The 27705-nt window shown below is 41.6% G+C and overlaps 1 protein-coding gene across 2 annotated transcripts; it reads left to right on the top strand.

Annotated features, from left to right (window-relative positions):
• Positions 1-26358, top strand: LOC18427102 (protein transport protein SEC13 homolog B). Of its 2 annotated transcripts, XR_016048846.1 has the most exons (3): positions 1-1110; positions 18119-18300; positions 26084-26358. XR_016048846.1 is itself a non-coding variant. In XM_006836158.4 (2 exons), the coding sequence occupies exon 1, from the start codon at positions 196-198 to the stop codon at positions 1102-1104; it is 909 nt and encodes a 302-aa protein (XP_006836221.1). In that variant the 5' UTR covers positions 1-195; the 3' UTR covers positions 1105-1110; positions 26084-26358. The 2 variants fall into 2 exon arrangements, 1 of the variants encoding a protein (XP_006836221.1); XM_006836158.4 differs by lacking the exon at positions 18119-18300.
• Positions 26359-27705: the final 1347 nt, after the last annotated feature.

Here is a 27705-nt window from a genome sequence, read left to right as displayed (position 1 = left end):
GATCTACAGGGCGTCTTCAATTTTTCTCCCTCTCTTTTCTTCCTCGGTTACCACCTGCAACAAACAAATTGCAGAGAGAGAGAGAGTGCCAATCCGAAACAAAGAGAAAAAACCCTAGCATTTTCAGATCCATCTTGTCTCAGAGAGGAGAGGGGCAAACGGTTGCCCTAACCTTAACATAATCCTCTGTTAAACATGCCTTCACTGAAGATCGAGACCGGGCACCAGGACGTGGTCCATGATGTGGCCATGGATTACTACGGGAAGCGCTTGGCGACTGCTTCTTCGGATGCGACGATCAAGATCATTGGCGTGGCCGCCTCATCGCAGCAGCACCTCGCCACCCTCAGCGGCCACCAGGGCCCTGTATGGCAGGTCGCTTGGGCCCATCCGAAGTTCGGCTCCCTCCTTGCCTCCTGCTCCTATGATGGCAAGGTCATCATCTGGAAGGAGGGCACCTCCAATGACTGGTCCCAATTTTACGTGTTCTCTGATCACAAGGCATCTGTGAATTCCATTGCGTGGGCACCGCATGAAATCGGACTCTGCATTGCGTGCGGCTCCTCTGATGGAACGATCTCTATACTATCAGCAGGCCCTGATGGGTCCTGGGATGCCTCCCGCATCGAGCAGGCACACCCAGTTGGCGTGACCTCGGTCTCATGGGCTCCCGCCGGCCTCCCCGGCTCCCTTGTGGGCCCCAATTGGGGCAGTGAGATCGTCCACAAGCTAGCATCTGGTGGCTGTGATAACACGGTGAAGATTTGGAAGCTTGACAATGGGACTTGGAAGATGGACTGCTTTCCCGCACTGCAGATGCATGCGGATTGGGTGAGGGATGTGGCATGGGCCCCGAACCTGGGGCTGCCGAAGTCCACCATCGCGAGTGCATCCCAGGACGGGACGGTGGTGATTTGGACGGTGGGGAAGGAAGGGGAGCAGTGGGAAGGAAAGCTTTTGAAGGACTTCAACACGCCGGTGTGGAGGGTTTCATGGTCATTGACGGGGAACATCCTTGCGGTTGCTGATGGTAACAACAATGTTACACTTTGGAAAGAGGCAGTCGATGGGGAATGGCAGCAGGTCACCACTGTGGAGCCCTAGATCAAGGTCCATTTTCTTCTTTTTCCCTTGTTTTATCAATTTTGGGAAGAATTTGAATTGGGGTTGTTATTTTTTTTTTTCAAGGGAAATTTATCAAAATACACATAACACTTGAACTAACATTTTACTGTTATCTTATTTTCATAAAAAGTTTCAAAACCAATTTTGATGTGTTATTTGATTGTCAATTTGAATTTTGATGAAAAGAATAATAGGTAATTTGAAATTAGATAAAAAATCATGGGTAAGATGCAAAATAGTTCAAATCACAAGTGTAGTCTTATTAAATTCCCTTTTCTTATTGGATTGGCTTGGACCTCTGGTTTGTAGATTGTATATATATATATAATTTTTTTTTTTTTGTACAATTTTATTATGGGTTGAGTCGATTTAGTGGGTATGGAGTGAATGAATAGTGTATTTTGATCGTGTGAATGCTGATGGGGAGCATAAACTGATGGCAGGTTTTAAGGTGATTGCATGCTGTTTAGGGTTTTGATTTCTATCAATTTTCTCATTCTTAATCCTTAATACTCTCAAAATAGTAAATCAATTCATGTCTAGAATTTGAGGCTTTGATTATGCAAAGCAAGGAGGAGGGTTGTGTTAGGTAGGGCAACCATTGTAAAACTTTGCCAAATCTTGACAAGAAGAATGAATACATTCTAAGGAATTTAGTTGTGGCTTCAATAGGTGATAAGACAAGGGAAAGTAAACTTAGGTGGGCTAGTCATATGTACTGTACACCTAATACAACACCAGTTAGGAGATGCGATTTAGTTTAAGTGGAAGTCTCAAAAAGGGCTAGGGGAAAGCCCCAAAAGGACATGGATGGAAGTAGTGGGAAAAGATATGGTAGTTTTACTGAGGGTATGACCTTGATAAAGTAGAGCAAGATTCATGTAGCAGATCCCAAATAGTTGGGATAATGCTTGGATGATGATAATTACGTAAAGGATTTATTGTTATTTGGATTTTCTTTTTTTGAGATAAGAAATTTAAGTCAAAGAATATATACCATATATTAAATTGTTCAACTTTAATGATGACTTATAAACTCCTTCCATGCTAGAATCAGCTTTCTCATTGCCCTTTTTCTATGAGTGGTAGAAGGAGACCCTGAGATTGTTGGTTCTTTCAAAGCATATCTTCAAACATATTATAGAAATGCTATGGATACTCTAGTTGACCTTGCAATGAAATCACTTGAACCTCCCTCGATGATTATATTGTGCAGCGAATGGTATATTTGCCACATTATATTGTGCAGTAAATGATGTATTTATTTCTTTAATGCTCACTTGACGAATACTACGGGTTTCGAGTCATATTGATTACTTAACTGCTAAAGAAAATTATGTACAGACCTTATTTGGGGGGCTCAATTACCATTTGTGGGGGGTCACTTGCTCAATATTATGAGGACCCCCCCTCGTGGCCTTTTTTCCCCTAAGTTGCCCCCTTGTCAGGCAATGAAAACATTGGACAAGGGTTTTTTTCTCTCCTCAAGTCACCAATGCTGTCCGGCGTTTGCATTGTCGGATAACACTTTCTCCCACTTCTCAAGGAAATTGCCACGTAGGTAGCACTTCATTGGCTGCCCCTCTCTCTCTAGCACATATTTAGCACTCTCTCTCTAGCATGTAGTTAGCCCTCTATCTCTCTCTTTTAATCCCAGCACCTTTATCATCATAGACCCTAACCTTAGGTTAACGTCGATTCCCATGCCATTTTTCAGATGATAAAACTCATTTCCTGTCGAGTTTTTTGGCCACTGAGCCTTAAATTTCAAGGAAATTAATTTTGGCTGCTGCTTTAGAATTTGCAGAGGTTACTGCTTCTTTAGCAACATATGTCTCATCCATTGTTGCTATTGGACACGAATAGGACCTAAATCAAAGAAACCCAAGAGGCAAAATCTCTCAAAACTTAAATATTTCTGAAGTGCGATCAAGCACTGGAATGGCCTTTGATGAAAGAAACACAAGAATCGGCACCAAAAACGAGAAATTTAGCCGATGAAGAGCTTACCTTTCTCTGGTGGATACTTCCTACATTTATGATAAACAAGCGAGGAGAGAGGGAGAGATTTGGAAGATTGGGCAAATGTGTTGGAGAGAGAGAGAACTGAGACAAAAAAGAGTTCGTTAGAGAGAAATGGGAGAAAATGTTATTCGGCAATGCAAACACCAGACGACATTGGTGACTTAGGAAAAAAAAACCCCTGTTCGGTGTTTTCATTGCCGGACAGGGGGGCAACTTAGGAAAAAAACAAGAGGCTGAAGGAGGGGGGGGGGGCAGGGTGGTGCTTGTAATATTAGGCAAAGGACCCCCCATCCCAAATAAGGGCAGTACGTAATTTGCTCTCAATGCTATGACGATCTCTACTCACAGGTAATAAGAATCATGCAGATATTGTGTGCATAAAAAGGATTTGCATTTAGCCAATGAAATGATTTGCAAATAGCTAATGCATAAAAATGATTTATGCATTACGAAGGAGTACTCATCTATGCGGGAACTACTACAGTAATGGGGACCCAAACTTTCTCCAAAATTTATTTTTTCTTTTTAAAATGAAAACATTTAAGTTCCTGGGGCGGCCTAGGAACCCAAATTCTCTGAACATTTTTGTCGATTATTGCTCCTGGTGATCCCTATTCACTATTAACTATTTACAACATAGTATATATTATATAGTACTCATTTATATATTTAATATATAAGTTATAAGTCAATAATATTTAATATATGTTACTTATTTATATATTTAATATATAACATATAAATAATATATTATTTTATATTATACTATATTATATAACATTAGATAATGTATGTGTAATATAATACATAATATTAGTATCATTAATATTATAATATATATCATATTATATATATGATATATAATATACGACCTATTAACATATACTTATATTATATATAATATTATGTTAACATAATATTATACTATATATTGATATTTATATATAAATATATAATAAGGAAAATATCCCCTTATCCCCTATTTTTAACTTCTATATCTCATGAGACCCAAGAATTGAAAATATTGCTTACAAGCAAAAGGCCTCCATCTTTTCTATCTTACAACCCCCTAAACCTATTTGACCATGTATTATTGACCTCAACAACTCATGAGATGACTCCCATCCCTCAAAACCTAACCCTCCATCTAACCAGTTAACCTACGCCCTCTCTCTCTCTAAACCCGTTAACCTACGCCCTTCATTTGTCTCTCTATCAGATAATTAATTTAATGCCCATCTCTGACTCTCCCTCTCTCTTTGCTTTCTTTAAAGGTTTCTTTGCTAGAGGCCTCTATCTCTAGACTCTCTACCCAACCACTCCCTCTTCTTGCCCAAAACCACACCTCTCTCTCTCTCAAACTACCCAGTCTCTCTCTCTAACTAACCCAGAACCCAATCACTATCTCCTGCAATTCAGAGCCATGCCTTATTTCTTCTAGCTCTTTAGCCTTTCTTTCCTTTCTCTACAATCCACTGAAGTCCGACAAATTTACCTCAACAACAAGCAATTGTCCTGCAACGCTAAAGTTTCCAACAACCTTGGCTACACTTGCAATGGTATCAAAACCTTCCTCTCAACCCACCTTCAATTCCCCTGTCTCCATCTCCTATCTCCTGAACTCTGATGCCCTGCGAAACCTTCCTCTTCTTTAGCTCTCAACTCACCTTCAATTCCACTGTCTCCATCGCCTATCTCTTGAACTCTGATGCCCAAGAAATTGCAAAAAGAAATTGGCATACTAAGACAAATTTCTAGGACTTTAAACCTCTCCTACAGTAGATTTTTAGGTAGAATCCCTGAAACTTTAGGAAATCTCCCCATTTTTGTTAGCTTGGATCTGACCCACAATGACTTGAGTGGCCGCTTCTGGCCGCTGGAAACTTGGTAAACCAAGGACCAACTTCTTTTTCCAGGAACCGTAATTTTTGTGGCTTCCCTTTAAATAAGCCATGTGAAGTTTAAGAGGTCGCGATTTTGGCCGGAAATTTGATGCTGATTTTGGCCGAAAATTTCAGAGGTCCCTTTAAATAAGCCAAAAAAGGTGACACCAAAGCGAAGGCAAGGCCCAATGGTACTAATTTGGGCCGGAAATTTGGCCGGAGCCACTGCTCTCATCATCTTGGCAGCGTTTTTTTACCATAAAAGTAGAGGGGGTTGCCGAAAAAGTGAGAAGGGGGGAGAAAGCGGGGGTTTAAGGGTTATGGATGAAGGGGTTGTGTATGGTTTGGAGAGGGAAAATGGGGGTTTGTGTATAAAGTGGTGGTGGCGGACGGGTGGCGCTTGCGTTTTAGAGAGTGGCGGACGGTGGTGGCTAAGTTTAGAGAGAGAGAGGGAGAGACTGAGTGCTCGCGGTTTAGAGAGTGGTGGATTGTGGTGCTAAGTTTAGAGAGAGAAAGGGAGAGATTGAGTTTAGAGAGAGATGGCGTAGGTTAGAGGTTAAGTTTTGAGGAAAGGGAGTCATTTCATAAGTTGTTGAGGTCAATAATATATGGTCAAATGGGTTTAGGGGGCTGTAAGATAGAAAAGATGGAGGCCTTTTGCTTACAAGTAATATTTTCAATTCTTGGGTCTCATGAGATATAGAAGTTAAAAATAGGGGATAAGGGGTTATTTTCCTTATATAATATAATATATATTTATGTTTATTTATAAATATAATATATATATATAATACATATTTATGATATATATAATATAATATAAAATATGTATATAAATTATATTATATTATATTTGATATATATTTATATAATAAATATATATATATATATATAATATAATATATAAATATCATATATTGTATTATATATTTATATTTATATTTATATTATTACTGTCTATTAACGGCAAGCATATTTCTCCTTTGCCTTTTTTTATTTTTAGAAAAAACTGCAAGCATTTGATGACCTTTTGTTATTTGTTCTTTATGTAGAAAAAAACAGTAAGCACATTAAAAAACCTTTTTGTCTTTTTTGGTGGGTGCAATATTGGGGTGGAGGGTGGAGAATATTATCAATACCTCCATGCGCTCTAGTCAGACCATCTCAAACCCTCCAAACCTTCACTCAACCTATTCACCATGGTCTCCAATTCCAAATTTTTTTTCTTCATATAAATCTCTCTCTTCCTTAGATATACATTTGTTGCATCAGTATGGGTGAAGTTGATCCATATAGACTCACCTGGGTCACCCTCGTATAACCCCATTATGGATCCAGATGTCCTTGTCACACTAGCCTTGAGCAAGTGCAAAGCGTGTCTGGTCACACTAGCTGTCGATTAGTCCAACGCCCACCTGGACTTGGTGTCCCGGTCCATTGTGCATGTCTTCAACGATCTATTCATTATCAACACTCGCATTGGTAACCCATCAGGCGGGTACTCCTTGGTGATGGACATGGGCAGGAACATTATTTAGACGCAGTGTGAGCCATGCAATGTATGCTTTCAGTGGAAGGGACCCAGGTATATCAAAGGGAAGTCGCATAGTTATCATCAAATTACATGTCAAATGACGGAGTGCAGGGATGTAAATAGTAATTGCAACGGATATTGTTATTACATGGCCACATATGCTGATGGATTCATTTCATTGTGATACTATGCCACTGAGACCTTCAGGTTTGAGAGAGGCAATGCCGATGCCAATGGTGGTTCGTCGTCTTTCCAAAACTAAAATTTGGATGTAGGCACCTGAATCGCGTGTTGTTTGGCTCGCCCATAGGGCCGTCGGGACTATTGGGGATGGGGGACGGGCCCTCATCCCTCATCGGCCAAGTGGGTCAGTAAACTCAGTTCAGATTCTCTTACTATTTTACGGAAGGACCTGTGTGCTCCTTGGTCCTTGGGCCATGCCCAAGGACGCCCCCAATGGTAGCTAGCATCACGCTTCACCAACTTCCCTCAGCCCCTATCTGGCACGTCCTCGACCTCACCGACATTAGCATTGGGATGGTCAGACTCAGAATACCCCTCGGTACATCCAACTCCCGACAACTGGAAAAAGCGTTTGTCACTGACTCGGGCTCTCTACTATGTTTTTTTTCGAGAACCTTGGCCCAAAGTGTGCAAACCATGCGAATCGTGGTGGGCTCGAAGTTGGTGGAGATGAATGACGTTCGATATCCATAGTGCTCATTATGGGGGACCCAAACAGCCTCCCCCAATTTACATTTCACTTTGAATTATGAAGAGAGTGGAGGGTAAATCCAAGAAACATGTATCCAAGAAACATGTTTATGAATGTATGATTTATTTAATATCAAAAGGCTACGATATACACCCTACCATGGAAACATAATGATCTATCTAGGTAGAGTTACAATTTGTAGTAGCAAAAGAAACTCGGCTTCTCTTGAGATCGTACTCTACGTATGTGTTCCACTGGGCGTGTGCACCCAGGATGCCGATGTTTCCACGAAACAATATTCTGAGGCACCTCTTGGCGCCTCCTACATTCATAAGCATGTTTTGTGGGTACACCCTCCACTTTCTCCATATAGATAGATCCTTATGTTTCCATGGTGGGTGTACTCAGGAAACATGTTTATGAATGTAGAAGGCACCAAGAGGTGCCTCAGAATATTGTTTCATGGAAACATCGGCATCCTGGGTGCGTACGCCCAGTGGAACACATATGTAGAGTACAATCTCAAGAGAAGTCGAGTTTCTTTGCTACTACAAATTGTAACTCTATTTAGATAGATCCTTATGTTTCCATAGTGGGCTGTATATTGTAGCTTTTTGATATTTAAATAAATCATACGTTCATAAACTGGTACACCCTCCACTCTCTCCATAATTCAAAGTGCAATGTGAATTGGGGGAAGCTGTTTGGGTCCCCCATAATATAGCACAGTGGATATCGACCATCATTTGTCTCCACGAACTTCGAGCCGTCACGATTAGCGTGGTTTGCAGCACACTTTGGGCCAAGGATGTCAGGGGAAAACATAGTGGAAAGCCCGAGTCAGTGACAAACACTTTTTCCGATTGTTTGGGGTTGAATGTGTCGAGGGCTATTTTGAGTTTGATTGACCCTATGCTAATGTCGGTGAGGTCGATGATGTACCAGGTAGAGGTCGAGGGAAGTTGGTGAAACGTGATGCTGACTACCAGTGCAGGGCCAAGGACCAAGGAGCTCACAAGTCTTTTTGTAAAACAGTAAGAGAATCTGAACTGAGCTTGTTGGCCCACTTGGCCGATGAAGTATGAGGGCCTGGTCCCCCATCCCCAACAGCTCCGATGTCCCCATTGGCGAGCCAAACGACACGCGATTGAGGTGCCCGCATCCGAATTTCATTTTTGGAAAGATGACGAACCCACCATTGGTATTGGAATCGCCTCTCTCAAGCCAGAAGGTCTCAATGGCATAGTATCTCAATGAAATGGATCTATCAGCATATGTGGTCATGTAACAACAGTCTCCGCTGCAGTCACTACTTACATCCCTGCAATGATAACTATGCGACTTCCCTTTGACATACCTTGGTCACTTCTGTTGAAATCATACATTGCATGGCACACACTGCGTCTAAATAATGTTGCTGCCCATGTCCATCATCAAGGAGTACTTGTCGAATGGGTTACTAATGCGGGCGTTAATAATGAATAGACCGTTGAAGACATGTAAGATGGATCGGGACACTAGGTCCAAGTGAGCGTTTGGACTGATCAATGGCTAGCGTGACTAGGCGCGCTTTGGACTTGTTCAGGGCTAATGTGGCGATGACATCCGGATCCAAATTGGGGTTTTACGAGGGTGTCCCAGGTGAGTCTATATGGATCAACTTCACCCATACCGATACAGCAAATGTACAATCGAGGAAGAGAGATTAGTATGAGAAAAGAAAATTTGGAATTGGAGGTCATGGTGAATACGTTGAGTGAAGATTGGAGGACTTGAGATGGTCTGACTAGAGCGCATGGAGGTATTAATAATATTCTCTAATCTCCACCCCAATAATCCGCCCATCAAAAAAAACAAAAAGGTTGCTTAATGTGCGTCCCGTTTTTTCTAAATAAAGAATAAAAAACATAAGGTCATCAAATGCTTGCGGTTTTTTTCTAAAAATAAAAAATGGCAAAGGAGAAATATGCTTGCCGTTAATAGATAGTAATAATATAAATATATAACATTACTTGAGGTCATCGACACCTCTAAAAATTGTTCAGCTTCTTGTGTATGTTGTCCATGTTCATAGTTTATATAAAAATGCATTCTTGATTCATATGAAAATGCATTCTTGATAATTCATTTGGAAAAAGTTCATGGTGGCTATGAGAAAATTAATCCATGGTCTACCAAGTGTAATAATATTAGAACTTTCTTTATTAAATTTTTTTGTCATTGGGGTGTGCTCTGTAAGGAATATCCAGCGGGCAAGTTTTTTTAATCTGATGAATCTCAAGTTTTTTCTTCTACTTGGTTTTATGCACCATTTGTAGCTAATGATCTGTATCTCTTAGGTGATGGTACGGACGCTATGCACTCTAAATACATATGCAAAGTGGTTCAAGGCCGTCTAGGTTACCTCGTTTGATTCCTAGGTTCCTTCAAGAGCTTGGGATCCTTTGTGGTAGATGTGCACATGTCAATGTGGGTGGATTTGCTTATGTGCCTGGGTGCAAGTATCTGTACTTGTGTATAAAAATATAATGTCTCATCATAAAAATAACATACTATTATCATTGCTCTTATTGGTAACTAAATTTCACTTGTTATGGAGTACAAAATTTTGCTGGAATTCTCCAAAGTCATCAGAGTACGGATGACTCAATAAGAATCAAAACTGAGTCTATGTATGTGAGATTCAGACAGCTCTACACTAAACACTGGCACTGTAACTGTTCAGTCTTTTTTGGTCGCCCATTCCTTTTCCAAAACATCTGTTTATCAAACCTCTCGGCTGACATGTTGGGGGTGTATTCATAGTCGACTACACATGCACCATATTTCTTCAAACACATTATGTAAACCCATATTCACTCAGCCCATCTGACTGCATTGCTGGGGTCTCCCTCTATAATAACTGAATTGCATGTGTGGTTCAAATTCTTAAGACCAACTAGCAGAGCCTATACCTACATTTCATTCGGATTATCACTGCTGATTCAACCTGGATAAATCCTCAATATTTGTCCCTGGCAATCCTTCATAACTCCTCCAAGACCAACGAGGTATCTGCTCGTCTTGCTACTTCCCTCAAAATTTAGCTTAATTATGTCCACAGAAGGAGGAAACCAATCCGTTGCTTCACTGTTTTCTAATGGCTTCTAATACACCATTTGGTGACCATTGGCTCTCAAAATCTTCCAGAGAATAGCCTTTGAACTCTTTTCTAGCTCTTGCCCAAGAAATAATTAATATCTTGAGGTTTTCTTTCGCCCCATTCATCGCCAGTTTTTTATTTTTGAAGCATTCCCTTATTTAACCATATTATCCACAGTACTGCTAGGATAGTTGGCTGCCAGAGTATCAATTGTTTTTGGCAATTATGGAATAAACCACTGCATAAAGAGTGTACCAATTGATGATGGCTGTACCCATGCAAAACCCAACTGCTTTAACAAAATGGCCCACATCCCAATTGCCTTGGCCGACTTCTTTTCTATCCTCGTTGTACATTAGACATATATCAGTTATGATCAGTCCTCTGCTTATCCAATGGCTGACAGTTAGCATCCTATCGTGGATCACAAGCCACGCAAAGGCTTGCTTGTTGACAAGCCAGGGATACTTCAAACTGTAATTATAACATCGCTTTCCACTGAAGACCGGGTTATGGCTTGATATATTGATTTGACTGAAAATTGCCCGTTGGAATTTGGGAATGATATGAGCTGATCATCTATGTCAGGCCTGAAAAAGATCCCTTGTAAGCCAACAAGTTCTTGAATACATGGGTATTGAGAAATGGGCACAGATTATGTGGGGAGAACCTAATGTTACATGCAGGAACTTGTCCAATGGGGATGTTCTGTTCTCCTTCCCATCCCTGACTCTGGCGCAGAAAGCAGTGGAAAACCAATCCAAACTTACCTTTAAAAAGGCCAAGCTTTCCCTAAAGCCCTGGTCTCCCAAGGTAGGATCCTCAGCCTCTTCCAAATTCTGGGTTACCTTCAAAAATATTCCTCTGCATGCTTGGCTCCCTTTACTTTTAGAAAACTTGCTCAAAAGTGTGGCAGGCTCATTTCCATCAACTGGAAGTCTCTGGAATTTCTCCCGCTGGGTTCAATGCAAGTTCTACTGGAGACTCTTAATCCTTCAGCTCTACCCTAAAAAATCTGGATAGGAATCTTGGTACCCAATCCTTGTTGGCTGGTCGTCGGCAGCTTGGGACCTCCCTACTCAGAAGGGCAACAAGATGACAGAACAGTGGACGGTGGTCCACCGGAAAATAGACGGAGGCCACCGGGAATGATCAACCCAAGGTGCCCATCTCTCACTAGAAGGTTACGACACGTGTCCACTCAGTCAGGCTTCAACAATTGCCCCCTGCCTGGAGCCCGTTCGAACCACCTTGATGATGTCAGTGAGATCCAACCGTTAGATCTCACTCTTAATGAGTCTGCGACAGCCGACTACCTGTTGAAATCTCCTACTCACCCCACTCCTGGCCATCATGGTGACCCCTCCCATCCCGAGGTCTCTTCGACACTTGTCCAGCCCCATTCACAGGTGTCCTCTCCTGTGACCTCTGTAAAGGTTCCTGATGTCCCATCACCGACTAGTTCTAACCCCTTGGCAAATAACCTCCTACCCCTCGAGTACTCCTCTCCCTCCTCTCGTCAGTCAGTCTTATCTGACCCCTCTTCCCCCTTCCCCGAAAGATCTCCCTCTGGATCCTCTGATTTTGAAGTCCTCCCCTGCCTTGCCAGAGCCCCTTGGAGCTGCTGCTGTCCCCTTTCTAAAGGAGGCCATCCCATCGTGTGATGTCCCCCCCAACTGCCCCCCTCCCTCGTTTATCTACAGTGAGCCTTCCCCAATGTCCCCACCCTTTCAGAGCTTCAGGTATCCCTTCCTCTCTTCTAAGGAGGCAGAGCAGAGAACTCCCCCACGAAAGTAGAACCTCTTTTCAGCGACAGAGGCCACAGATGAAGGTAGAGGTGACCCAACGGCTAACCTCTCTCCTATTGCTCTGAACCTTCCCCTCCGTGAACCCCCTTATTGACCTGTTCGTCTGCTCCTTGTCTACCTGCTGCCTATCCCCCTTGCCCCCTCCTGCATCCCTGGAAATGGAATGGTGGATTCATGATGATCCTCACCTATTGCCCTTCGCTGCTAAACCTGGAGGCAATAGGTGCTTATCTTTCCCATTACCTTCCTTTTCACCCTGAATTGTCCCCCATATCAAGGGTTAGCTCCTCCCTTATTTCTTTCTACCGCATTCATGGCCACCCCCTTATCCCTCGTACAGTCTTCCCCATCATCGACAAGCATCTTCCACATTTCCACCTAGCTCTTAACCCCTCCTACATCATGGGCCACATTATTGAATCAGGGGCTTTCTCTTCTAGTGCTCCTCTTCCCCTCGTCTTTCCCCCAACCTGTTTTGACCCTTTACCACTTCGTCAACCTTCCCCTACTACACCTCCCCCTACCCCTTATGAACCTTTATGCTTCATGACTTACAACTTAACCGAACCTCTGTATCAGGGACTAACCCAACGTCTGTATCAGGGACCACCTAACCTCTCCAATCCCCTTAACCCCCAACCTGCTCTGTACACTATTCCCCGCCTCTCCTCCTTTTACGAAGGCTCCTACCCCTGCTTCAACGCACCACAGGAACCTAAGGATCTGCAGCAGTCGACTACTGGGAATGAGGAATTGGCCAAGCAAGACAGCATCGATGACATCAGCTTTGAGCAATCCAAAGAAAAGGTCAAGTTTTCTTCAAAGTTATGGGTTTTAAATTCTCGGATTCTCACCACCAGCTGCTCCTCTCTTTGGATTCTACCTTGGGGGATAATGGACAGAGGAGGAAAAAAGTCTACAGAGAACTGATCAACCTTTTTTCCTCCATTAACCCCGAGCATCTCTATCCCTTGGACCTGTCCACCGAGGCCACTGCAGTAACTGATAGGTCCCCAGCCAGGAGATCACCCAGACTTGCAGAGCAACACCCACCAACCTTGCCTAGATGAAGATCTTAACTTGGAATATCAGGGGACTTGGCCACACCTCTAAACAAAAAGCAGTCGGAGACCTGTGTGCCAAGTCGAAACCCTCCTTATTGACTATTTTAGAAACCAAACAACCTGATCCTGACCTTTGCTCTGTTAGAAAAGTGTGGGGTACGTCACCATGCCTATGGATCTCTCGCCCAGTTCTAGGGGCCTCAGGAGGGATCTGGGTGATTTGGGACACCACGGAACACTCTCTGACTTCCACTCACATAGGTGATTTTTCAGTCATGGTCCTCCTCTCCAGGAGAACTGACCACCTTAAGTGGAAGTTCACTACTGTGTACTGCCCCAACAGGTCAGCTCTGAGACCAAAATTTTGGGAAGAAATTGAAGAAATCGCCAACCTTCCTCACCCCATCTGGTGTCTGGGGGGGTGATTTCAATATCACTAGATGGTCTTTTGAAAGAAACTCCTCTTCCCAAGTCACCACATCCATGTATGAATTCTCCGATCTCATTTCCAGACTCAAAATAATTGAAATTCCACTTCTAGGGAATCAATTCACTTGGTTGGACCATAGAGCCCAACCCACTCTATCTAAATTGGACAGATTCTTAGTCTCCCCCTTTTGGGATGAAACTTTCCAGGGTCTCACGCCTTTACTCTCCCTAAACCCATTTCAGATCATTGCCCCATACTTTTCAATACCCAATCTGGCCCTAGAGGACCCAAACCCTTTCGTTTTGAACTGGCTTGGACCTTAGAAAAAGCTGACAACACTCATTGATTCTTGGTGGCAAGCTTTCTCAAATCAAGTCTCTGACAGAACTGGTTTTAGGCTTCAGAAAAAGTTGCAGCTCCTCAAAAAATCTATTATTTCATGGAAATCCTCCCTGTACGGAAACTTCTCAGTGTCTAAAAGATCTCAGCTGGAGATTATCCAGAACCTAGATAAGATTGAGGAATCCAGAGATTTGTCCCATGACGAAGCCAACCTCAGACAAAAACCAAAATATAATGCCTCACCACTCTCAAAAAGGAAGGACTATTTTGGTATCAAAGGTCTAGAGTCACTTGGCTGAAGTCAGGGGACCTAAATACCAAGTACTTCCATAAAATAGCAAGTAGTAGACGCCAAACTAATCTGATCCAAACCATCAAAGTTGGAGAGGTGCTGCTTGATTCGGATAGTGAGATTGAAGGGTTTTATCTCACGTTAGTAACCTTTACTCTGACCCTAACCTACCCAGACCCTCTATGGAAGACTTTGTGTTCAAAACCCTTCCTGCTGAGAAAGCTGTGTGGATTGAGCGCCCCTTCTTTGATGAAGAAATTGAGAAGGCAGTCAAAGACCTGGTCCCTGACAAGGCTCCTGGACCCGATGGATTCCCTATGGCTCTGTCCAAAACCTATTGGACCACGTTTAAGGAAGATTTTAAGATTTTCTTCGAGGAATTATATGAGAGAGGCATTCTAAATAAAGCCATCAATGCCACCTTCCTCGTTATGGTACCCAAAATTGAAGGAGCAGAGAACATTAAGGACTTTAGACCTATTAGCCTCCTTAATTCTTCCTACAAAATCCTCTCAAAAGTCCTTGCCTTCGGATTAAAACAGGTCCTAAATCTAGTTATCTCCCCATCCCAGTCAGCTTACAGATCCTAGATGGAGTTCTGGTAGCCCATGAATGTATCCACTCACGCCATAAAAGGTAAAAACCAGGCCTTATCTTCAAGATCGTTTGGGAAAAAGCTTACGATCACGTTGATTGGTCAATCCTTGATCAAACCTTACACAAGATGGGTTTTGGAGAGAGATGGAGGAAATGGATGAAAGGGTGCTACTCTAGGCCCTTTTTCTCGGTCCTCATCAATGGTTCCCCTAAGGGATTCTTCCCTGCCTCAAGGGGGCTTAGACAAGGAGACCCATTATCCCCCTTCCTATTTACCATAATGGGAGAAGTTTCAGTCAGTCCATTTCCAGATTATACCAGGCTAGATTACTATCTGGTTTCAAAGCAAGTAGAGCAGGCCCAATAGTGTCTCACCTGCAATACGCAGATGACACACTGGTTTTCCTTGATGCTAATGAGAGGGAGACCCTTAACCTTAAAATTTTCCTAGCTTGCTTTGAAATAGCTACTGGTTTTAAGGTCAATATGGCTAAGTCAAAAATGATTGGAGTTAGCCTAAATGCATCCCAAACAAGAAGCTTTATCCTAGGGTGGGAATGCGCGGTAGAAGACCTCCCCACTGCTTACCTGGGACTCCCACTAGGCCTTGGTAGACCCAAAAAACAGATGTGGGCCCAGGTGGTTGATAGAATAGATAGAAGGCTAACTAGGTGGAAAGGGCGTTACCTATCTTTGCTAGGTAGATGCACACTTATCAAAGCCTCTTTAGCAAATACACCCATCTTCTTCATGTCGCTATATCAGATTCCAGTTCCTATAGCTAAGAGGATCGAACAGCTTATGAGAAACTTTTTGTGGTCTGGTTCGGCAGAGACCACAAAACGACGGGAGGTTTGGGGATTAGAGACTTAAGGAAACAAAACTTGGGCTTGCTGGGAAAATGGTAGTGGAGGCTAGCTTATCACGAGAACCAACAATGGGCTCTGGTGATAAAAAGCAAACACAACCTCCCTTCTTCAAAGTGGCTGACACCTGCCTTTGGGCCAGGTATATGGAAACCTTTAAGATCCATCCTCCCAAGCTTTAGAGAGCACATTAGATTCCATGCAAGAGGAGGAAGTAGAGTGAGGTTCTGGGAGGACAAGTGGCTAGCCTCCTTAACACTCAAACAGATTCTCCTCACTTTACGTTCTTTCTAATTACAAAGAATCCACAATAGAGGAGGTCATGACCAACTCACGTAGCAGAAGGACTTGGAGTCCATCTTTTAGAAGGTCGCTATCTTAGGACGAACTTATTGCCTTCTCTTCTCTAAGCTTGGAATTGCATGGAGTCTTCCTTGCTCAGTCAGGGAAAGACTCGATGATATGGACTCCTTCCCCATCAGGAAGATTCTCTGTTAAATCTTTTTATAAGGTTCTAGTAGAGGGGAATGACAATTCTGACATCTCAAGCAAAGCATGGGACTCTATAGCTCCACCAAGGGCCCAATTCTTCCAATGGCTTGCAACTCTAGGAAAACCCCTAACCATTGATAATCTCCAGAATAAAGGCTTTCAAATACCTAACAGATGTGTAATGTGCTTAGAAGAGGAAGAAAATTTTACACACCTGTTATTACACTGCAAGTTGGCCTTTGCTATTTGGAGCAAATCCAGTTGTTTAGTTTGATGTGGGTGATTCCACCTTCTATTCCGTCTTTGATAGCCCAATCTTTCGAGGAAAAATGGAGAAAATCAGGTAAAATTCTGTGGAAAGCATCCTTAGCGGCTACCCTATGGCATCTATGGAAGGAAAGAAACTCTAGAACTTTTCAAGGGGAAAAGAACTCCACCTTCACTCTCTTCCATAAAATAACAGACTCTGTTATTTTTTGGGCAACCCACCATAAATTGTTCACGGGAATCTTGACATCTTCCTTTTTACGAGATTGGAGTAATCTTCTATTCTTCACCCATCATAAAAGTGAAATCAATCCCAGATGGACCCCTCCCCTAGAAGGTCAGATTAAACTCAATTTTGATGGGTGCTCTTTAGGTAACCCTAGTCCTGCAGGCATTGGAGGAGTGTTTAGAAACTTTGAAGGAACTATCCTCCTTTCGTTCTCGGAGTTCATAGGAACAAAAGACTCACAAACAGCAGAAGCTTTGGCCCTTCTAACTGGAATCAAACATTTTAACCTTATGTGGGGTAGAATCCTGCTCATAGAAGGAGACGCCAAGAATATCATAACCTGGGGATCTGGGAAAAGCGACCCACCTTGGTATTTGAGTCACATTTTTTATGAGATTAACACTTATGTAGGGACCTGGATGTCACGTGGCAGCATACCCGAAGGACCACAAACGCAACCGCAGATGCACTCGCTAAAGGAGCAGCACGCCAATCTTCTTCACAGAGTGCTTAGTTTAGATAGACTATGCACAAGGGCATCTATACGCCCTCCATCCTTTTGTCTGCTTTTGGATATGGGCAGTTCTATAAACTCCACCATGTAAACTACTTTAATGTAGAGTTCAACTTGTGACTGGATTGCTCTTGGTCCTCCCCTCAGGAACCACGATACAGGTTGGGCTAAGCTTAGAGCCCAACTGTATCGAACTTTATGTACTATGTACTGTGTTTCGAGTTTATTATTTTCAGGTAACAGTTATAAAAAAAAAAACAAGTTCTTGAATACTTCGATTTTATTCTATTGAGGGCTCTCGTAAGACAGGGAATTGAAGCTCTTTTGAAGCCCCTCCCCCTCATTGGCCTCCAATATGTCTGGGTTCTAGGCCAATACAAAAAGCTTAATGTAGCCAAAACTCAGGAGTTGTTCCCCTATCCATGTAGCCTTGTATCTGTCCAAAATCTGGTTTCTTCCCATTTCCAACCATAATTCTGATTTTGCTCATTGATGGGTATCTACATCCATTATCCCTCTCCATCTGCCCGAGTGTCTGGCACCTCCATGGTATGATTTACAGACCATCTGAGTTCATTCTCCCATATTTGGTCTTGTTTACTTGTTTCCAAACTTGGGATAATTGAGTGCCAAACCCCTCAACCACCATTTGGCCAGCAGTGTCTGATTCATTTTTTCGATTCTTTTGATTCCTAGCCCCCCCCTCTCTTTAAGTTTTTAGTTTGCATGCACAGTCAGTAGAGACTCCCCCAGAGAAGATGACTCATGAGTTTTTGAATTTGTTTTGCTACAGAAGAAGGGCAAACAAGAACATATAATAAATAGGCAGGTTTGAGACAGCAGATTTTATGAGGGAATTGCGCGCTCCCATCGTCAAGAACTGAACATTCCTGGATGCTAAATTTTCTGTGAAGTCTTTCATTGACTCATCACCATTGTGCATTGGCTGGCTTGCCTGTGCATGCCGCACGTAAGGTATTTATTGGGTAACTTACACATCAGATATCCCACACATTTTGCTGGGCCTTTAAAATCTTCTTCAGGGACTAATACACGTGTAATTCTTGTTTTCAACATGTTTATTCTAATCCTTGAAGCTACCTAAAAGCATATTTAAAATAGTTACAATTTCCTCATTTGCTTTGTGTTAGCTTCACAGACATTCTGCAGATGACGCACTGTTGGAGACAGGCGAACAGTTGAATCCTGTCATTAGTCCACTATTATTTTTGTATTTTAGGATGCTGTGTTAGTTTTATTTTTTGAATTTTAACTCACCTTATTAAATATTTTATAAAATAATCTAATTTAAAAGGATCTTTACAAGTTGAATCCGTAAAAGATCATGTTATGTTACTATACTAGGCTGTGGGGCCTCCTACCAGCCATATATTTAGGACTTCTGTTTGGCATTGGCAAGTTAAGAAAACCGCTGTGGGATCCCATCGGGGAAGAATTTGACTCTTTAAGTTGGCAGGGTGGAAGGGTAGGTTCCTCTCGATGGCGGGCAGTCTAACTCTCATCATGGTCACCCTCTCAAATGTTCCCCCCCATCTGCTAGATGGTACTTTTTCAGATTGCTATTTCTATTGCTGCGCATCTCTAGTGAAAGATGTGAAATTTTCTGTGGTTGGGAGAGAATGACAAGCACGAAAGTTCACCTCCTGTTTGGGAAAAGGTCTACCTACCTAAGAAACAGGGTGGCGTAGGCGCCGTCTCCATTTAGGCAGCAGCCCTGCTAGGAAAATGGTGGTGGCGTTCTGCCCCCTAACACAGCTACCAATTGGCAATTGCAGCAAGTTTATGCCAGAAATACCATATAAACTTCCTTTATTGGCTGCCCAGTGAGCTGTAGTAGATCATGAGGGGTGTGGTGCTCGCTACTATTGTTTTTGGACCAATTCTGCTCCAATGGTCGGTTCAGAGTGAGATGGTGCTCTTGATTGAAATTTTGGACCGACCTATGGATTGGAAACTCTCATCTGCGGGAAAGCTTCAACAATCTTTAGTTGCTGGCCAGGGACAGTGATGCTTGGGTTTCAGATCTCTTTGAACTATTAGGAAAGGGTGTGGAGCCCAAACGTTAGAAGACCCTTGCTGAACCAGGAAGTTTCTTCACTCCAGTCCCTTCTTACCGCCCTACAAGCTATACATACTTACCACTGCCGGGGTCAATACTTATTTGGATGGCTTCATCATCTGGTAAGTTTTTGGTACCATCCTTCTATGCCAAGCTCTTTCTGCACCCCTCCACCCCTCATGTAGCTTCCTGTTCTTGCATTCCTGCCATTCCCCTGAAATCTAAGTTTTCTGCTGGTTGCTGATTTCTGAGTGGGTCCTCATGGTTGACCAATGTGCAAAGCTGCAACCTATGAGCACCTCTTTTTGCTCTGTGATTGGGCTTCCAGCATCTGCGCCCATCTCCTCCACCTTTTCATACGGCATTGGGTATTGCCATCCTCCATCCCATCCCTGTTCCAGAGTTTCTTGTCTCTACTTCCTTTAGAGAGCAGCAATGACAATTATTTGGGCCATTTAGAAGGAAAGGAACCTGAGAATTTTCGTGGGAAGAGAAAACTCGGCCACGAGTATAATGGATAGGATCAAGGCTACAGTTATCTTTTGGGTCACAAACTCTAAAAGGTCCAGACACTTTGCTACCAGTGACTTTCTTTGACTGGTAAGCCACATTGGGAACCTCGGTGCCCCACATTCCTCGATCCTTACTATGGCGCCCCCCAGGACCTGGTTCTCTTAAGCTCAACGATGGTTGCTCCCCCTGCAATCCAGGTCTGGCTGGTTTTGGTGGCCTTTTTAGAGATCACCGTGGCAACATGTTACTATCTTAGTCTGTGTCCATTGGCAACACAGATTCCACTACCGCTGAGGCTGTAGCCCTTTTAAAAGGGATCATATGGGTTAGGGTGGACTGGTTTGATTGTTTAGTGGTGGAAGGGAAACTCCAAACACCTCATATCCTGGGCCAAGATGGATTCCTCATGTCCTTGGCGGCTCAACCACATTTCTTACATATTTTTTACCTTTACAGGCTTATGCATATCTTCTTTCGACATACATGGCACGACAAACCATGATGCTTATAAACCTGCTAAAGCTGGAGTGTGTTCTAGTTCAGAACTAGATACTTCGACCGGTGGAACCTCCTTGGCAATGTATTGAGCTCGGCTTCCACTTTTTGTATTTTGAACAGCAATCTCTCTTTTGTACGCTGTGTTGTGCATGGTTTATCAACCATTTTTTTATAGCAGTATAGATTCTGTTAGAAGGCTTTTTTTTTTGGAAGCTGCAATGAGCAACCGTTCTATGGGCTGCCTGATTCCTTTTTGTAACTCTTTTACATTTACATCTTCAAAAAAAAACCGACATAATTAGTTTGATATAAAAAATATTGCAAGAATACACACACATATGAATAATTCAAGGAAGGAATAACAACAAAGAGGCCTTTGTCAAGCTGGGTGGCACCTAAAATGGTAAATTATCCGGAAACCTTGTTGCATCACGGCATAGTACAGTCATCCATATCAACCCTTTGATCTGCCAATAAGACATGATATATCAGCAAAACCATATTCTATCAATAATGTTCTTTATCTTATTGAAGATTTATGCATATCTTCCTGGGTTTAGAGTATGTCCTCTAGTTGCTCAAATAACGTCCCAACCAAAGGGTTGTTTAGCTTCCAACTTGCCTTCTCTTAAGGGGCCGATAAATCACTACGCTAACCCATCCTTATTATGGAACCTTCCTCGAATTCTAGCTGGACAAAGTTACCTTCCATTTGTCTGTTAATGGCACCAAATTCTGGTGATTGATTTGGGCAAGTATTCTCAAATAGTCTAGGAGTTCTAATTTGATCCTATCCATTGTTGTTTCTTAAGTTCCTGCAATGCACAACCTCTTCTAGGTCCTAGCTATCTAGAACTGATTTTAGAGTTCCTAAGTTGTACTGATTCTGTCTTCTTGAAATGACAACAGAAGCACGGCCACTATCTTTATGTTACTTTTGTCTAACGTTAGTTGGCCCAAACAAGAGTTGTGTAACCCATGTACTTCAGACAAACCTAGCTAACATTTTGTGAGGGCTTACTAAACTTTCACTGGATATGGAGGTCTCAATTAGCTTCTTCCCACTCCTTACAGAAAAGCACATATTTTCTGATATAAATCCCAATGTTGAAGATGTTCTAGCCTTGTGAAAAACACATATTTTCCCTCCTTATTGAAGATGTTCTAGCCTGGGAAAAACACATATTTTCCCTCCTTATTGGATCCTTGGGAAGCCATCGACTCTAGACCAAACACCAGAATGCTTCCATCACATTGCCAAATAGTTGGGCCTGCAAAACATTAATGGGTTTGTCCAGGTCATGTCTCAACCATAATCCTTTGGCTCTCTAGCGTTGTAACTGAGCTTCCAGCCCTTGTTTCTCCACTGTTGAGGAGTGTAACATGGATGGATGAACACACCTCCTAAAAACTCCTGAGCATTGCCCTTTATCAGAAAAAAAACTCCTTAGCATTCCCTTAGTGTTAGGACTCACTAACACTTGTATTGCTTTCGTTGAACATATGGATGGTCTGTTGGTACTTGGTTGGGTGTTGGGAGGAAGAGATTCACGTGAGCTCTTATGGATGTGATTTTGTCGGCATGTCAAGAAACACTTGCTTGATGGAGACTCACTCGTATTTTTGTGGGAATGCTATGACATTAATAGCTTTCTCATCATCATCATTCATCATTATTTTAGCTTTTTCCCAATTAATTGGGGTCGGCTACATGAATCTTGATTCTCCATTATGCTATATTAAAGGCCATATCCTTAGTGAGGCCATAAGTTCCCATATTTTTTTATACTACTTCCAACCACATCCTTTTAGGCCACCCTTTACATTTTTTAGTCCTTCCACTTGAACTAATTCACACATCCTAATAGGTGCTATACTTGGTCAGCACCACACATGGCCAGCCCACCTAAGTCTACTCTCTCTCATTTTATCGCCTATTGGTGCCACGCCTAAATTCTCTCGAATAGATTCATTGTGAATTCTATCCCTTCTTGTCTTGCTACTCATCCATCTTAACATCCTCATCTCCGCTACACTCATTCTATGGGTATATTGTTTTTTGTCTGTCCAACATTCTACCCGGTAGAGCAAAGCTGGTCTCACTTGTGTCCTATAGAACTTGCCCTTCAGCCTCATTGGTATGTAGCGATCACAAAAAATTCTAGTTGCACATCTCCACTTCGCCCACCCAACTCTAATCATGTGTGCGACATCTTTCTCGATCTCTCTATTTTCCTAGATTATCGACCCAAGATATCGAAAGTGCGGTCTTTTTGTACTTCTTGGCCATCAATCTTAACTACTTCCTCATCTCTACTCCTATTATTACTAAATTTACATCCATATACTATGTTTTAGTCCTATTAATTTTAAAACCTTTGGATTATAGAGCATCCCTCCAAAGTTCTAACTTTGTGTTGATACCGTTTCAGGTCTCATTAATCAAAACTATGTTATCTGCGAATAACATGCTCCACAGTACCTCATTCTGCAGGTGCCTAGTTAAGTCGTTCATAACTAAGACAAAGAGGTACGGGCTCAATGCTGACATTTGATGTAGACCTATTGTCATTGAAAACTCACTCGTCTCTCCACTAGTTGTTCGTACACAAGTAACCGCTTCATCATACATATCTCTCACCAAGTTGATGTAGTGTCTAGAGATGCCTTTCTTTTCCAACACCTGCCAAATCAAATCATAAGTATGAAGGTCTTTTCCCCTCGCCCTAAACTTCTCAATCAGTTGCCTAAGTATGAAAATAGCCTCAGTTGTTGACCTTCTTGGCATAAAGCTAAATTTATTTTCAGATATACTCATTTCATGCCTTAATCGTTGCTCAATGACTCTCTCCCAAAGATTCATAGTATGGCTCATAAGCTTGATCTCTTGATACTTTGCACAATTTTGTATTTCTCATTTGCTCTTGTAAATAGGTACTACAATACCTTTCCTCCATTCGTCTGACATTTTCATTGTTCTCAACACTTGGTTGAACAACTTTATCAACCAGTGAATGCCAATTTTCCCCATGCACTTACAAATCTCTATCGGGATATCATCTGGTCCTAAAGCCTTTCCTATCTTCATCCTTTTCAAAGCTTTTTTCACTTCCGACACCTTAATCCTATGAATGTATCTATGACCTCCGCCGTCACAAAAGCCAATGCTGAAGCTAATGTATTAGCTCAAGAACATGTTTGTTAGATTGCCCTCCAATTGGATTTGGAGCATTAGTCTTCATCCTACATTTTATTTTCTTTAGTGAATCCACCATGCGTGGGTTCAATCCCCGTCGTTCGCCCGACTTGTTCTATTTACGACGACGAAGAATGAAACTATCACTATATTTCTTCTTTTTCCTACTTCCAAGTGCGGGATAACCCCAAGGAGTCAAGAGTTGTCCCCTTATATTATTAATCCTCATTACCTAATACAAAAAGTGCTTCAGCACTCAATTCCGTTATCGAGCAACATCCCTCCAAGAAAAGTTGGTTAAAATGCTTAGTTCCAAGTTTAAAGTACTTCATGCCAATTCAATGCTAGACTTCACTCTTAATCCTTGACCACATGACAGGCTGTTGGGATCATTGTCTTTTTCTCTGAACCGCTGGACTAGGGACTACGAAGAAAAGATGAATTAATCTCAAGTACATGCGAATGAAAGGTGGTTAAGAAACATAGAATCGCTGCCTTTGGGGTGGGGGAACTCCTCTAAGAACTCATGATATTATTTGGTTTTGACGGTATTCGCCTATTCTCTAGATGGGTTACCATCTTCGCATCTTTTCAAGGCATGAGACTCGATTGCTCTCCATGTTAGCCCTGTCCACGTTGTTTATCGAGGATTCGTTATCACGAACCGCCTCTCCAATCCATCATTTTTTATGCAAGAAAGGTACAGCTTTATTTGACAACTAGGTTGTATGTAATCCCTAGATCCTTGTGTTGCTTCTATGAGAATGGGAAATGTCTAAACTAGTATTTACAACCTGGTTGGGCCTTTCTTGAGTAACAATGCAGGGCGGGCCAAGTTGAAATCGAATCTTTTGTTTGAAAAAAATTAATAAAACAAAGGGAAATGGGCAGGTACACTCCATGACCTTTGGCCCAGGCTTGGCCATGTCACCAGTCTATGTCTGGGCTAAGCCCTTGGTCCAGATAACTCTCCAAACCATCGATTTTCACTTGAGCAAGGTACATCATTTTTTGACAACTAGATGGTACTGCAAATCCTCACATCCTTCTGCTTCTTCTTGTGCAAATGGAATATGTCTAAACTAGTTTTACGACCCAGTTGGGCCTCTCGAGTAATAGTGCAAAGCTACACCTCGCTTCCATTTCCATTCAAGAGTTTATATTTTTTGTCCATGCCTTTTTTAGACCTTAAAAAATGGACTTAATCCGATCCTTAGGACCACGTTGAAGATTGATCACTTCATAGAGGCCAATTGGTAACCCCACTTCTAAAAAGGCCTACTACAGTCTACTTCTTTACCACATCATTTAAGGATGGCGTTTTTGCATATAGAGCTTCTGCCCTGTGGATAGCCTATATTTTTTGGTAGTTTGTACTTAACTCATTATTAAGTTAAGGTTAACATTCTCAAAAAAATTTGGTAACCCCACTCTTCACTACTAAAAATGGAGTATCTCGTTGGGAGCTTCACTGCTGTTGGCTACCAATTTTATCGTCTCGTAGTTCCGGTTGCAGGTCATTTTCATCGCCATGGGCATCACAGGCAAAGCATCCTGCTCCAGTTTTTTCTTCAAACCTTAAAATTTTATGGGCAGGAGGCCCTGAAGTAATAAGCCATGGTGTCTCTCATTATTTGGTCAGAACTCAAGTCATGGTACTGGAGTTCTCCTAATTGTTGGCTCTTTGCAAGCTCTGCTTCCGAGGAAGTGACCAAGGTTCATCGCTTTAGGCCTATATGATCATTTGATTCCCGAATCCTTTAAAGGGTGGGTTCATTTAATATTCTATTCTCAATCATGTCATTTGGCTTTCCTCTGGATTACTGCAACACACACATGAACTCTTGTATGCATGCGTACATGATGATCTGAGTCTCAATGCTTCTTATCTCGCATAAGATTGCCTACAGAATATGTAAAATATGGTGACATATATGAATGTTCATCATCATATTCTGCAAAATTTTAGTCAGTTAGTAGGGTCTTCTGACTTATTGAACTTCAAAGAATTTTGGAAAGTGTTGCATTTATTGATTTTTGTAATGATGACCTTATACTTCACACTTTCTACAGTAGATATTCTCGTGTTGATCATAGAATGTTGTGATTTTATTTGGTTCTTTAGGATGAATGCTCTTGTATGCTATGCATGTGTCCAACTATGTTTGCATGTGACATGTACATTTCATTCTGTCAGTTATAGGAAACAAAACTAGAAAGTGTCCATGTTCTCGACACATGCATCCAAGTAGCAACAGACTCCTAAATTCTTGTATCAGAAGAACATAGTGGAATCACACATTTTCCTTTGCGGGTATCTACATATTTTCAGTTTCCTTCTAAGATTCTTAGATAAGGAACACTGGGTTTTCAGCCTCTCTTGGTCGATGTTGAGCTCATCCAGATGTTTTCCCGGTTCGCCTGTTAGAGGTTTTTCTTGACTTGTAACATATATTTTTGGTTTGTGATAGGCTTATTGGAGTTTTGGATGGTCGCAGAAGAGTTATTGATTCGGTGTGTGGATGACATGATCATTTGCAGCTAGGAGTGCTATGCATACTTCCGAGCGTTGAGTCTCAATGATCCCTAGAAAAAATGTATGCACTTGGGATGTTTTCAATTTTTGATAGATTTTGTTGGAATTTATGGGATTCATGTTGCATTTTTAGTGTAATTTCTTGAATTCTACAGAAGATATTTTAAAGCTTATTTATGAAAGCCAAAAGCTTTTCCCACAGGGATAAAATCCCCATCTAGGATTAATGTGGACCCCAATTTTTGGGGATGTATCCTCTTCAACGCCATAGATTAACTTCTCTAAAAACAAAAACAAAAAAATCCTCATTGCACTATGCACTTGAAAAAAAATAATGTCTCGAGATTGAATAGGGAACTTCTAATTTCGAGAGGGTGAGATTTGTGTTTGAATACTCAAGTTTCAAATTTTTTCTTTGGAGAATAATCATCTTAGGCGGTTCTTGAATTTTCAAATTGAAAAAACCAGCATTGTCAAATTTGCTTCGCTTCGGCCGAAGTCTTTGGATTTTAGGTCTAGATCGAAGCGAAGCGAAGCCTGATGCTGCCGCTTTGGTCAAATTCGGGTTTGCTTTGGGCAGATGTGGCCAAAGCTTTGGCTTCTTCAGCCTAAGCAAAGAAATATCTATATAGAAGTATTTTTAAAATTTTATTTATTATTTTTAATTTTTAATTTTTTTTATATACAAATATGTAATTCATTTATATTGAATAAAAAAAGTCTGAAATCTTCCCCAAGCACCTAAGTACCTAATTGCTTTATTTTTAACTCCAAAACGAATTTCACAACATTGGAGAAAAGGTTCTTAGGTCTTCTGACTGCGGGAGTAGATGTATGCTGAAAGAAATTGGACGATGCTCTCTTTCTCTCCAAGGAGAGAGATCTGATGGCAATCGAGCCAACAAAAATAATCGAAGTCTGAAACTATGAATCGTCTATTAGATTGAAATTGGCTAATAATTAATTTAAGTGGTTTCTTTTTTATTTTATATCTGGTTTAATATTTGAAAGAGTGGATTTCTGAATTTATATGGATGTGGGGACTGTTGTGAGATGTTGACAAGAAGGTTGGTTGTATAGCTATGGTTGTCATGTTCTATTGGCCTCTGCCATTCTATGAAGCTCTTTCTTTTTGCGTATGACATGGCCGCATCTACAAATTCGGAACTTAATTTGAAAGCCATATTTCAGCCCGGATGTTTTATAGTCGAATTTGGTTTGTTTCCTATGCAAAATTTGGATTTATATGGACATTGGTAATTTTGATGGCCGGATGGCACGATTGTATTTCCTATTTCGGTTCCTCTTCATATTTTCATCTGAACAATGCTTATTTGAATGCATAAAATTTGAATTTTATTTTATATATGCTTGAGAATAAAGTAGTAGGAAAAACCACTATCCTTTTGAATTTTGTAAAGGCAATGGGAAGAATAAGAACCACAAGTCACTTTTTTTAGTGGAGCTATGTTTCAGTCTTTTTGTAACAGAGAGGAAGCATAGCAAAGCTTTAGGGTTCATCAAGAACAAAATGGATTTCTACCAACTCCAATGGAT

The sequence above is a fragment of the Amborella trichopoda genome, chromosome 1 (genome assembly GCF_054954075.1).
Source record: "Amborella trichopoda isolate Santa Cruz 75 chromosome 1, AtrichopodaSantaCruz75HAP2 v2.0, whole genome shotgun sequence".
In the NCBI taxonomy this organism is placed as follows: domain Eukaryota; kingdom Viridiplantae; phylum Streptophyta; class Magnoliopsida; order Amborellales; family Amborellaceae; genus Amborella; species Amborella trichopoda.
Note: the sequence above shows the minus strand (reverse complement) of the source record. Positions and strands in the feature narration are given on the sequence as shown.